Source organism: Cokeromyces recurvatus (assembly GCF_025118155.1).
Source record: "Cokeromyces recurvatus strain NRRL 2243 chromosome Unknown BX663scaffold_19, whole genome shotgun sequence".
Taxonomy (NCBI): Eukaryota; Fungi; Mucoromycota; class Mucoromycetes; order Mucorales; family Mucoraceae; genus Cokeromyces; species Cokeromyces recurvatus.
In genome coordinates, this window is record NW_026251405.1 from 184,705 (window position 1) to 197,325 (window position 12,621).

At 30.0% G+C, this 12,621-nt stretch overlaps 2 protein-coding genes across 2 annotated transcripts; both read left to right on the forward strand.

Annotated features, from left to right (window-relative positions):
* The first annotated feature begins 468 nt into the window (after nucleotides 1-468).
* On the forward strand, nucleotides 469-6,888 carry BX663DRAFT_475573 (kinase-like domain-containing protein). Its single transcript, XM_051524244.1, has 11 exons — nucleotides 469-775; nucleotides 874-1,551; nucleotides 1,620-2,109; nucleotides 2,176-2,256; nucleotides 2,323-2,709; nucleotides 2,788-5,190; nucleotides 5,253-5,406; nucleotides 5,473-5,568; nucleotides 5,624-6,207; nucleotides 6,288-6,440; nucleotides 6,511-6,888. The coding sequence occupies exons 1-11, from the start codon at nucleotides 662-664 to the stop codon at nucleotides 6,783-6,785; spliced, it is 5,415 nt and encodes a 1,804-aa protein (XP_051381131.1). The 5' UTR covers nucleotides 469-661; the 3' UTR covers nucleotides 6,786-6,888.
* Nucleotides 6,889-9,222: 2,334 nt separating this feature from the next.
* BX663DRAFT_515097 (uncharacterized protein) lies at nucleotides 9,223-12,444 on the forward strand. Its single transcript, XM_051528385.1, has 11 exons — nucleotides 9,223-9,414; nucleotides 9,488-9,532; nucleotides 9,608-10,274; nucleotides 10,328-10,835; nucleotides 10,894-11,145; nucleotides 11,204-11,308; nucleotides 11,372-11,542; nucleotides 11,621-11,818; nucleotides 11,906-12,134; nucleotides 12,197-12,254; nucleotides 12,311-12,444. Exons 1-9 carry the CDS (start codon nucleotides 9,258-9,260, stop codon nucleotides 12,038-12,040), a joined length of 2,238 nt encoding a protein of 745 aa, XP_051381132.1. The 5' UTR covers nucleotides 9,223-9,257; the 3' UTR covers nucleotides 12,041-12,134; nucleotides 12,197-12,254; nucleotides 12,311-12,444.
* Nucleotides 12,445-12,621: the final 177 nt, after the last annotated feature.

Consider the following 12,621-nt stretch of genomic DNA (forward strand, 5'->3'; position numbering starts at 1 on the left):
CACATTCTTTTTTTTTTTTTTTTTTTTTTTTTTTACACAAACCTGTTACTATTACTGATCCTGCATCGTTTATTGTCTGTATAACTATTCAAGTATAATTCTTAGATAAGTTTATCAGATAATTCATTGTACACCACTTCAGTAAACATTAACATTCATAGATTTGATACAATAAAGCATAACTAGCGAGTCTAGTCATTTTTTATGTATTTTACTTTCCTTCATTTAATACTTCTATATCTTGGGCAAGTTGAGACAAACTTGGTAATTGAAATACCGCGCTCAATTGGACTAAAGATAATAAAACATAAGTAAGTTTAGTCCGAAAATCCGGTTGACAAATTCTGACAAAAAAATAAAACTTTTTTTTTTATATGTAAGTTATTTATTTATTGTTTAATTGACACCTTATTTTTTCTTTCTTTGTTTCTTTTCCTATCCCTTTTTTTTTTTTTTTTTTTTTTTTTTCAGTATATTATATATTTTAATAAAACTATGTATTAGAAGAATAAAAAAGAATGGAATAAAATATATTTTATTTATTTTCCTTTCTTTTTTTTTTCCACAATATATAAAGAAGCAATAGTACTCAAGAAGACAAATAAGGCGAAATAAGAAAAATAATAATCAAGTCTCCTTTCATCGATACATACACAACAATATGCAAACAGTCAATTTTGAAGAACTTAAAGAAATTCAGCAAAATGAAATTGAAGCTTTAAAAGCTATTTTTATGGACGATTATCATGAGGTTATAAACAAATCAGCTTGGAAGGTATTGCAAGTTATATTTATACATATATATATAAATATACAGATATTTATATATATTTATATAATATACATGTCACTTATTTTGTCTTTTATCTTCAGGTAGCTCATGCTGATCCAGAATTTATTTTACATTTATTTCCTTTAGGTGTTGAAGAGAATGAAGCACATGTGACAGTAGATCTCAAAGTTAGATTTCCAAAGACTTACCCTAATAAACCACCTGAACTACACCTCATTAATCCCCGAGGATTAACTGCTCCTGTATTGCGCCAATTAACGAATTCTTTATTAAAAGCTGCTCAACAACTTGTGGGGCAAGAAATGATGTATGATCTTAGTGATCATGTTCGTGCTTTCTTAGCCAACCATAATTCACCACCTTCAGCAACATCGAAATTAACATTGCATGAACAAATGGTAATTCGTAATGAACAAGACCTTAAGGTAGAACGAGAAAGAGAATTAGAGGAATTAGCACGGAAAAGACAGGAAAGAGAAGCAGAACTTCGTGTTCAATCAGACATGATGAATAAAAAGATCCAACAAGATATTGAACGAAAACGAGAGCATGCACGTGTAGCTAGACAACACCGTCAAGAATTAGGCTTCACTGATGATGAAGCCATCGCCGATGACGATTATTTTCATTCCCATTATGATAACTCAGATAATAATCACACTCTAGAAAATTTAGATAGTAATGACATTAAGACTATCCACTTTGAAAATCTAATCACAGTTCCTATTGAAAAACAAGAAAATGGTACACTGTCCAAGGTAAAATCGCTTTATTATAAATGTATTTATATTCTTTTTAATAATTCTTTCTTTTTTTTATTTTAAAGCAAATTTGCTTTCATACTGTTGCTATTGGACCATGCATTGGGAAAGGAATAATTGGCGAGACATTTTCGGCTCAACCACTCAATTACGACTTGTTATCAAATAAAACTAACAACGGTAATGCTATCGATGATGTTGATGGTCTTATTTTACCAAGCTTGCTAGCTATAAAAAGAGTAAATGTCACTGGATCTTATTATACAACCCAGGCAGGAAAAAAAAAACTTCAAGATGTTGAGAGAGAATTGGATCGTTTAAGAACTATTCAACATCCGCACATTTTAAATATATATGATGCTCGTTTGGATCGAGGTAAAGTGGATCGTAATTCTTGGACCTTATATGTGTTGATGGAATATGAGCAAGGCGGCAGTCTATATGATTTGTTAAAAAAATGTGGAGGTGGCTTAAGATTAGCTATGGTTCGAAAATATATGAAGCAATTGCTATGGGCATTAAATCACATACATCTGAATGGATTTATTTGCAAAGGTAAAATAGACACAATATAAGTTAGCAAATTTTGTAAATTTACATTTCTCTTCCTTTTTTATACAGACATTCGCTCAAATAGTATTTTTTGCAGTAGTGATCAGTCTGTCAAATTAGCTGATATTAGTTATAATAAGCGTCTTCATGGTAAGAGGGGAAGGTTTTAAATAGATACACTATTTTATGTAGTAACCTTTTTTCTTTCTTTGTTAGATTTAAATAAATCCAATTTTCTGGTTGAAAATATGGATAGCAATGAGAATAGTCGAGGAGAACAACCCTCTGCTTGGTGTTCACCTGAATTACGCGAGCGTCCTGGTGTTTACGGTCGTAAAAATGATATATGGTGTCTTGGTGTTGTGTTTATTGAAATGCTTTGGGGTGTTGATGTGACAAAAGAATTTGGCGATTTTGATGCATTTATGCGTACAGCTGCTTCCGAATTACCTATAATTGCAAATGATTTCGCTAAACGATTATTAGAGCCTGACCCAAAAAAGAGACCTACTGCAATCGATCTTATGAATGACCCATTCTTTATTGTCGATAATGAGGCCATGATTTCAGAGCAAGCTGCTTCTCCTGTTTTTTCTTCAAACGGTATTATATATATACATATATATATAATTTTCTTTTTCTTTTTTTTTTTTTTTTAATTGATATCATGTTTTTCTATAGTTGCTCCTCATATTAATTCTGGAAAACTTATATCAAATCATGATAATAATTTAATGATCCTTCCCTCACCTGGGTCTCAGTTATTTGAGGCTTCAGTAGCTCCTCACTTCAACAGGCCCAAATCTCCTCTAGGTAATCGTACAACTAAGTCTCGTCCGCATATACATCATCATCATATGAGCTCATCAGAAGCATCTAATGCAGCTACTGTTATCAGTACATCAAGGTACAAAGCTGATTTTGAAGAAATCGAATTTTTAGGTAAAGGTGGCTTTGGAGAAGTCATCAAAGTTCGAAATCGATTGGATGGTCGATTGTATGCTATCAAAAAAATTCGATTAGATCCTCGTGATAGTGAAGATTTACGAAAGATTTTAAGAGAAGTTCATTCACTTTCAAGCCTACATCATCAATATGTCGTGAGATACTTTGCTACATGGTTTGAGGATGAAGATGGCTCTAACTTTAGAGAAGACAGTGATGATGATAGTTTTATGGATGAATCGGAGTCTGATTATGATGAAGAAGAGGATGGCCATGTTAGTGCTTATAAGCGTCAATTTCATGATTTTTTATCAGTTGATAGAAGTAAAAGTCGAAGTTATTCTGCCATTCGCTTTGATGACGATGATGATGATGATGATGATGATGTTGACGACGACGATGACGATGAAGATGAAGAAGATGATACGAGTAGTGATGAAGATAATGAGTTTATATCTTTTAGAGAAAATGCAGAAGATGACTCAAATGATTTTATTTCATTTACTCCTAATGATGCAGATTGTACTAGTGATGTTACTACAGATACTGCTTCTACAAAGAAACAGCAGTGCATGAAAAAGGCTTTCCAAAATAAAAAAAAATCAGAAGAAAAGAGTAATGAGAAGCGTGGACATTATCATCAACAACGAACTCGTGTATTGTACATTCAAATGGAATACTGTGAAAAGAAGACTCTTCGAGATGTAATTGATGAAGGGATTGATGAACAAGAAGCATGGCGTTTATTTCGTCAAATTCTTGAAGGTCTTGTACATATTCATTCTCAAGGCATGATTCATCGTGATCTAAAGCCTCCAAATATTTTTTTGGATTCAAATAATGATGTTAAAATTGGTGATTTTGGTCTCGCAACTACAAATCAAACCTTGGTTGATAGTACTACCATTTCTCGTAACTCAAGTCATCGTATAAATGAGCGATATAATATCAATCCTTCCTTAGTTCCTGAAAGTGCTTCTGCCAGTTATACTGGTTATTCAGCATCAAGTGCTCATATTGGTATAGATGAAAGTATGACTACAGGTGTAGGTACAACATTTTATGTTTCACCTGAAGTGATGCCTGACCCCAAGACGGGTGCAACATCTGGTATGCGTTATAATCAAAAAGTAGATATGTATTCCTTGGGAATCATCTTTTTCGAAATGTGTTATAAATTTGCAACTGGCATGCAACGTGTTGTTGTATTAAATGAACTTAGAAATGGGAAATTTCCTGATGATTTCCCGTCAAATTATGTTAGCCAGAAGCAAATTATTAAGCTACTTCTATCACCACAACCTAAAGATCGTCCTAATAGTTTTGAATTACTTCGTAGTGATCTTTTACCACCTAAACTGGAAGATGAATATATTAAGGAGTGTGTTCGTACGATTGCTAACCCTAATACACCCTATTATGATAAGTTGATGTCCGCTATGTTTTCTCAATCAGCTGACCGTCATAAAGATTTCACTTATGATTATCAAACAAGCATTGAAAGTCCCTTTGACCCCTTCAGTCATATTTTTTTCGATTGTATTCGAGAACAAATGGCAAAGGTTTTTAGACGTCATGGTGCTATTGATGTGTCAGCCCCCTTGCTGGTCCCAAAGAACGATCTTTATCAATGGAATTGGAAAAATCCTGTCTATCTTATGGATTCGCAAGGTAATTTAAACCAGCTTCCCTATGATCAAACTGTGCCGTTTGCACGCTTTATTGCTCGCCAGAAAGGATTTCCTGAACTAAAACGATTCACATTTGATAAGGTCTATCGAGAAAATCCTAGTGGTGGACAACCTGAGTCCGTATTAGAAGCGGATTTTGATATTGTCCATAAGGAAACAACACCCATGGTACCAGATGCTGAGGTATTAAAAGTTGTTGAGGAAGTACTCGAAGAATTACCACCCTACAAGAAAAATGGTGGTTTTTATTTTATAATCAATCATACAGATGTGACAGATATCATCTTGGATGCTTGCCGTGTCCCTCCTGATATTCGAAAGGGTGTTCTTGTTGCTCTTTCGAGCCTTGGTCGTGTTCCTTCTTTTGCAGCTGTTCGGAATGTTCTAAAGTTAAAATATCATTTGCAAAGAAGTGTGTTGGATGAGTTATCCATGTTTAATGTTTATGGTAAAAAAAAATGTAAAATGTATAAAAGATGAACTTTTTTTTTAATTTTATTCTTTATATAGGTGAATTAGAATCTATAGTAAAAAAAATTGAAGGTCTTTTGCCTAGTACCCATAGGTCAAAATTTAGAGATCATATAAGTGAATTACGAACCTTATTAGTAGTTAGCAAACATATCGGTATTCGTCATAAAATTATATTCCATCCACTTTTAGTGTAAATAATTTTTTTTTTTAGAATAAAAAAATATAAGCGAATAATTAACTTTCTTTTTTTTTCTAGATATAATAATCATTTCTATAAAAATGGTTTGGTATTTGAAACTGTAGCTGATACGTTAGATTCGAAGCGTAAGGATGTCCTTGCTGTAGGTGGAAGGTAAATCTAATATAACCTATATTTATTCACTTTATTAATTTTCATATTTTATTAGATATGATGTCCTTATTCAACAATTTGCCCACCCTAATGCATCAGCAAACCGTAAACTTCGTGCAGTTGGCGTAAATATTGCAATTCAAAAACTGATACGACATTTGGATATGCATCAATCGGAACAAGTAAAATACTTGATGAAAGCTAAAAACGAAAAGATGAGAAGTTTTGGTCTTTGGGCACCTAAAAAATGTGATGTTTATGTTGCAAGTTTTGGAAAGGTCTTGATCCAAGAACGTTTAGAGATTGTGCAAGAACTTTGGAAACATGGTATCCGTGCTGAATTTCAATATAATGATGACGATTATTTTACCCCTGAAGATCTTGTTTCTCTTTGTAAAAAGGCAAGCATTAATTGGATTGTGATTGTCAAACATAAAAATTCGGAAAGTAAGTCTACCTCTTTAAGTGATTCGACCACTGTTAAGGTAAAAGATGTGCTACGTCGAACTGAAACTGAGGTTAGCAAATCAGATTTGTGTATGTGGCTGTCAACAGAAATCAATGAGCAAATGAGAGTGGATGCTGCAGCAAGAGTGAAAAGTAAACATGAATTGAAATCAAAAGATACAACAGATTCAGGTAAAAAAGAAAAAAAAACTTGCTAAAAAATGTATCATTGACATAATGTGTGTGTATGTTTTTTTTTAATATTGTTGTAGTGCGAAATGATCCCTTTTCTCATGATTTGTCTAAAGGCGAAGGATTAGATCAAAAAAAGATTACTTTTGATGTTAACATTATATTTAATGAAGGTCGTGGTAAAGAGCGTACTAAAATGAAACAGAAACATAAATCTGTTTTAACAGAAAAAGGTAAGATAACATTACATGTATTGAAAATTTAAATTTTTTACTTGATTGATTTATATCATTTTTTTTCTAGCTATCAATCGACTTACACCTATTATGGATGAATTTAAGAAGGATGTACAGGTGATTGCACTTGATTTACCAAAAGAGCTCATCAAATATATGACTGAGTATAACTTTTGGCAGGATGATGGATATAAAAGGCTCTTAGATCATGCTGGTATTAGTCAAAGAGATACCCTTAGTAGAGTTAGGCATGTAGTTCAAAAGCTTATTGATGCAAAGCATAAATGTGTATGGCTTTATTCCCATAGAGATGATTATGCTCTATTGTGTGTCTTGCCATAATGTATGTATACGCGTATACATATCACATATATTTATATATTATTATTACTATTTCTATACAAGAACAGCAATGCCTATCATTACAATAAAACCTTAATATTTATATTTTAATGACTCTTTAATATATGTACACTATACACGTACAAGAGAAATATTTTGTTTTAACAAATTGTCAAGTTCAATCAGGGCCAGACGAATCTATTTTTAAATCTTTCATTATTTTTTTTTTCGATTGATACAAAAAAATAATTGTATTTACTTCTTTATATATTAAGTTCTTAGAAACACAATATTGTGATTTTATTATGCTTTATATTTCAAAGAAATTGCATTGTTTGTATTTACCGAAAGAAATGGTACATATTTAGGAGCTTATTTTTATTATTATTATGAATGAAAAGTTTCGACTAATACTGTTACTGTTGGTATATGCAGTAAGGAAGGCTATCGTGTCAAACAGCTATTAAACCTAAAGGTATTATTTGTGTCTTTCTTGATTAGTAGACAAAAATAATCTCCAGTATTTCTTTCACAATTTGATATTATTCATAGGAGGAAAGAAGAGCTGACGATACAGCAAAATTTGGTTTTAAAATAGAATTGATGCTTTTAATTTATTCACTTTTCAAAACACGTGAAATGTATAAAGTAAATCAGTTGTACAAAAAAAATTTTTTTTGTTTAGATTGGCATTATTGATAAAATCAAATCATCCTACAATGTAATGGTAATATCTTGGAATCTAAATCATCTCCAACTCTGATTATGTAATGAACAATAACACCATTTATTTATTTTTCCTGGTATTTTTTTTTTTTTTTTTTTTTTTGACTTTTAGCAAACTTATTAAGTCTAAAAGATATAAAACATGTTTTTTTATATAGACTCATTCTCTAGTTACTTTTCAAACACTATAGTTAAACATTAAATAAATGCTTCAAAGTAACAGGAAAAATGAATATTATTTACCTTTGATATTTTCATAAATGATTCATTACTTGTTTTTGAAGAACTATAACTGTTTGATTAGATCAAAATGTATGATAAAAGGAAAAGAGTTTTATGTCCTTCTCTCTATGCGATATCATTTACTTTATCAGCTATATAAACAGCTAAGTTGTCAATTATCAGACAAAATCATTTGTTTCTAAAAGCTGGTTTCTTTTTTCTCTTCTAAGATTACATCTTGTAAACAAAATAACACAAGTTATAAAATATGGAAGTCATCTTCAACAGAATTTGAGATTACTTATTGGTAGCCATATACCTGCCTCTTAGATTTTTTTTTCTTACCCTGTATTTTCATTGGTGTTACAGCTATTGAAAAAAAGCAAAAAAAACTAAATTAAGGAATTAAAATATAGGTTAGACAAAGCTCTTGTATTACAATTATTGCATATGGCATATTATTTCCGAAGGACTACTGTCTGTGTTAGTTTATTACTTGCCAAAAAAAACAAAACAAATAGCTCTATTAGTACAAATTACCTAATACAAACTTATAAATAACCTTCTGTATTCTCTTAAACGATTTTTGTTGTTAATAAAACTATTCAAAGCTTTTGTGTACTTGGTTTGTCTACATTACCTTTATTTTATTTTTACTAATAATTTTCACTTTACAAATAAGATTTTCTTTACAAATTTTCTTGACATTCATATCCAGTACATGGCCTGATATCTGTAGCTAAATTAGCAAATGCTATTTGGGTAATTGTACATCAAGTCATGAAAAAAAAAAAAAAAAAAAAAAAAAAAAACTTGCCTTACTGCTATATATAATTCCTTCTAATTCTTCTCTTAGGTGTTTCTTGCTGATTTATATAAAATTTACAAACATACTTTAATTCAAGCACCTTTTCCTTTAAAGACTTTACCAGATCCTGCTTTTCTTCTTCTTTGACTTCCTCGTCCTTCTATATTTATTATCGTTCGTTAATTTAAACTGGTTGAGAGACTATGCTCAATTCTTCTATCATCTCTTTATTGTATCTCATAGCAGTACTTGTATTTTCTACTGTTCAGATATTTTAATATAAGTTTATATAAACCTCATTATTTAGTATTCCTTTTAATGTAAGTCTACAAAAATCATAAATTTTAGATAAAAATAAAGTCTGATCTGCGTTTAGAGTTATTATCAGTAAGCATAGCGTATTATGATCTTGTATTTTAAGTTACTTCAAACTGTAATTTTAAAAATAGTATACTACTTTAATATATCACTATAGCTTGACATAATACAAAACTGTTATTTGAGAATTCACCAAGCCATAAAAAAAACAACAAATACACACCTATTTTGATTCCGAAAATTGGCACCTATGGCAATGCATGTTACACTAACGAGGCTCTCTTTTTTTTTTCCAATTAAGATGAATGTTCTAGCCTTCCAACTTTACAGACAGTTTTCTTTCTTTTTCATATTTTATTTATTTATTTGTTTATTTATTTATTTTTTTGATACAAAGCATGTCGCCAATAAAGTTAAGCTTAATTGAAGGCACACATATTTCTTCGCTAAATAATCAAATATGCTTTACCAACGACTGTATTAATGCAGCTGCAAACTTATTACATTCATTAGATATGAACATTGATCCCTGTTCTGATTTTTATCAATTTACTTGTAAAATTGAAATATGACTTTATATATAAAAAAATATATAAATAAATATATATATACCTTATATTTATTATAGGTGGTAATTGGATTAAAGATACTATAATTCCTGAAGAATTGGCAGGTAAATCCCTTACAAGAATAAATAATATATAAATGAATAAATAAATAAATAAATAAAAAACGATATAATACATAGGATTTGGTATATTAGAAGTAGAGTCAATGAAGCATAGAGAACGATTAAGAACAATATTTGATGGAACCTATGAAACTCTTTTACGCTCAACGTTATCTTTATCCAGTTTTCAAGTGACAACAAAGAAAAACATAGATATTGACAAAGCTAATTTCAAAGTCTTAAAAAATTATTATACGTCATGTATCGAGATTAATGATGCAGATAATGTACTTAATTTGGCAACCTTCTATAAGGATTTAAATAAGCTGCAATTGGAAATAACTGAACTAGAGAATAGAAATATTTCATTCCAAATTAATGACAAACTATTTGATATCATTAGTTATCCAAAATCGGAAGAAAGTATGATTATAGAAGTAGGAGGGCTCTTTTCAATTGAGATATATCATAATGATAATAATAGAAAAGAAATGGGAATTGCCATTTTTCCACCGTCTGAATTAGATAATATTAATATAGCACCACTGGAAGACCTAAGTTCAGAATTACTCTATAATTTAGTTTCTTCTCTATTTAGTGCAAACAATTTTACAGACAGAGATCGAACAAGGAATTCACTCTTGGAAGACATAGGTTTAAAGACTTTATCAAACTTCGATATTTATTCAATAGTAGATAATGCTGTTTCTGCACAAATCGAATTATTGAAATTCAGTAAATCATCGTAAGTTCTACTTGGTTGATTTGATTGTAAAATACTAAGCATTTCAGGTATAGATTTGTTGGAGATTTTAGTAAAGTTTACTCAGTAGATGATGCAGTTACATTGTTTCCGTTTATAGACTGGAAGTCAATATTGAAATCAAATATACCTCAAAATCATGATTTATCCAATTTGAAGATAAATATTAACAATATCAATTATTTCAACAAGCTTCAGTATTTTGCAAACATTAATGATCCATCACGTTTCATATATAGAGACGGAATAATAGACTTTATCATCATTCATAAAATAGTTCAAGATGCATCAAAATTAGATAAAGAAATGCGTGATCTTATGCCAGATACACCTTATCAGACAAGGTCAAGTTTATGTATAGATAAAACATTAGATAATTTTGGACTTGTAGCAGGTCGGTTTTATTCTATGATTACATTTGATGGAGAATCTGATCGGTTAAAGTTAGAAGAAATAGCAAATACAATTAAAAAGTCTCTGAGGGATCGTATCGAGAATGCTAGTTGGTTAGATATCTCGACTAGAAAAGCTGCTATTAAGAAGGTATATAGTATTCAAATATATAGAATCATACATATTCTAAAATGAACAAAAAAAAAAGTTGAATACAATGAGTACTTCTATCGGTTATAGTCTATCTTTTCCTGATGAACGTTCACCACTCGATATTCATTTTTATTTAAATGGACTTGAAACAACTACTGATAATTTTTATGAAAATGAAATGTCTGTTATTAAATGGATTTTACAAACTTATTGGGGCACGTTAGGAAGATCAATAAATGCTGGTGAATGGCTTGGTATTATAAGTCCACAAGTATTAAATGCGTTTAATTTATTATCTAGAAATAGTGTAAGTGTACGAATATTTTATCTTTTCACTTATATTTATGGTACATAATTTATAATAGGTATTTGTGAGCGCTGCATTTGCTCAAAAGCCAAATTATGATAAACATTATCCAGATTATTTTAATTATGGGGGTATCGGACAAACTTTTGGACATGAGTTTTCTGTAAGATGCTAGACATGTAATATATATATTATCTAATACGTACTTGAATGTGTCTGTGTATAGCATGGATTTGATGACTTTGGTTCAGAATATGATGAATTTGGCATTGAAAACAATTGGTGGTCTGAAGAAACAAAGCTTAAATACAACGAAAAGGTACAATGTTTCATTGAACAGTACTCAAAAGCCACTATTACAGATGAAAATGGGGAAGAGTATTCTATTGATGGTTATGTATGTATATATATATATATATTTTATTTTCATTATAAATTTTACAACTCTTCTATTTTATTATATATGTTTATTTAGTTAACATTAGGAGAAAATATAGCAGATATTGAGGGCTTATCTGCAGCTTATGATGCTTATTTAAATTTAAAACGTAGTGGAAAAGGCTATAATCCTATACTTCCTGGTCTTCATAATTATTCACCTGAGGCTCTTTTTTTCATTAATGCTGCTCGTTCATTTTGTTCAAAGCCTTTACCTGGGACAGTGAAAGACTCGGTAAGTCTTGTTAATATTTTATTTCAATATATGCATGTATATATCGATATGATCTTGTATAGACTTTAAACTTTTCATTATATATAGCTCACTGATGAACATGCACCGGACTCTATTCGAGCAAATAAAGTCTTTCAAAATAATGAAGATTTTGCCAAAGTATTTAATTGCCCTATAGGAAGCAAAATGAATCCTAAAGCTGAGAAATGTAAAATATGGTAGATTTGCATACACATAGTGTTTTTTTGTTGCTGTTGTTACTGTATTATAATAATTCTTTCTATCAACAAGAAATAAATACATCTATTTCTCTTGTGTAAGTTTGCACTATTAAAACAAATCAAGGAATTTTTAAATAATCAGTTCATTTTTTATAAGAAGCATTCATTGAAACTTTGTGAGATTTTTTAGAATATAGTTTTCCAACTTGGATACCCCTGGAAAATTTATAAATATTAAGTTTTTTTTTGAATTGAAATTGTGTAAAACCTACTCAAGTCCATAAAAATCCTGAGGCTTTTCATTTTATATAACTTGTCAAAATAATATACATTATCAATGATTTAAATATTTAAATGTAACAAGCATACGTAAATAAATAAGCTTGATATAAAAGAATATATTTTGTTTGGGAGAAAAGGATGTACTTGTAATTTCATTTATTGTTTTTAGGTACAATATATACAAACATAAAGAAGGTGTGATCAATCTAAATGTCTATTAATGGTTACTATTTTTATACTCCGTATTACATAATTTTGATAAGGGTAGACACTACATGAATAGCAATCTTGATTAGCCCT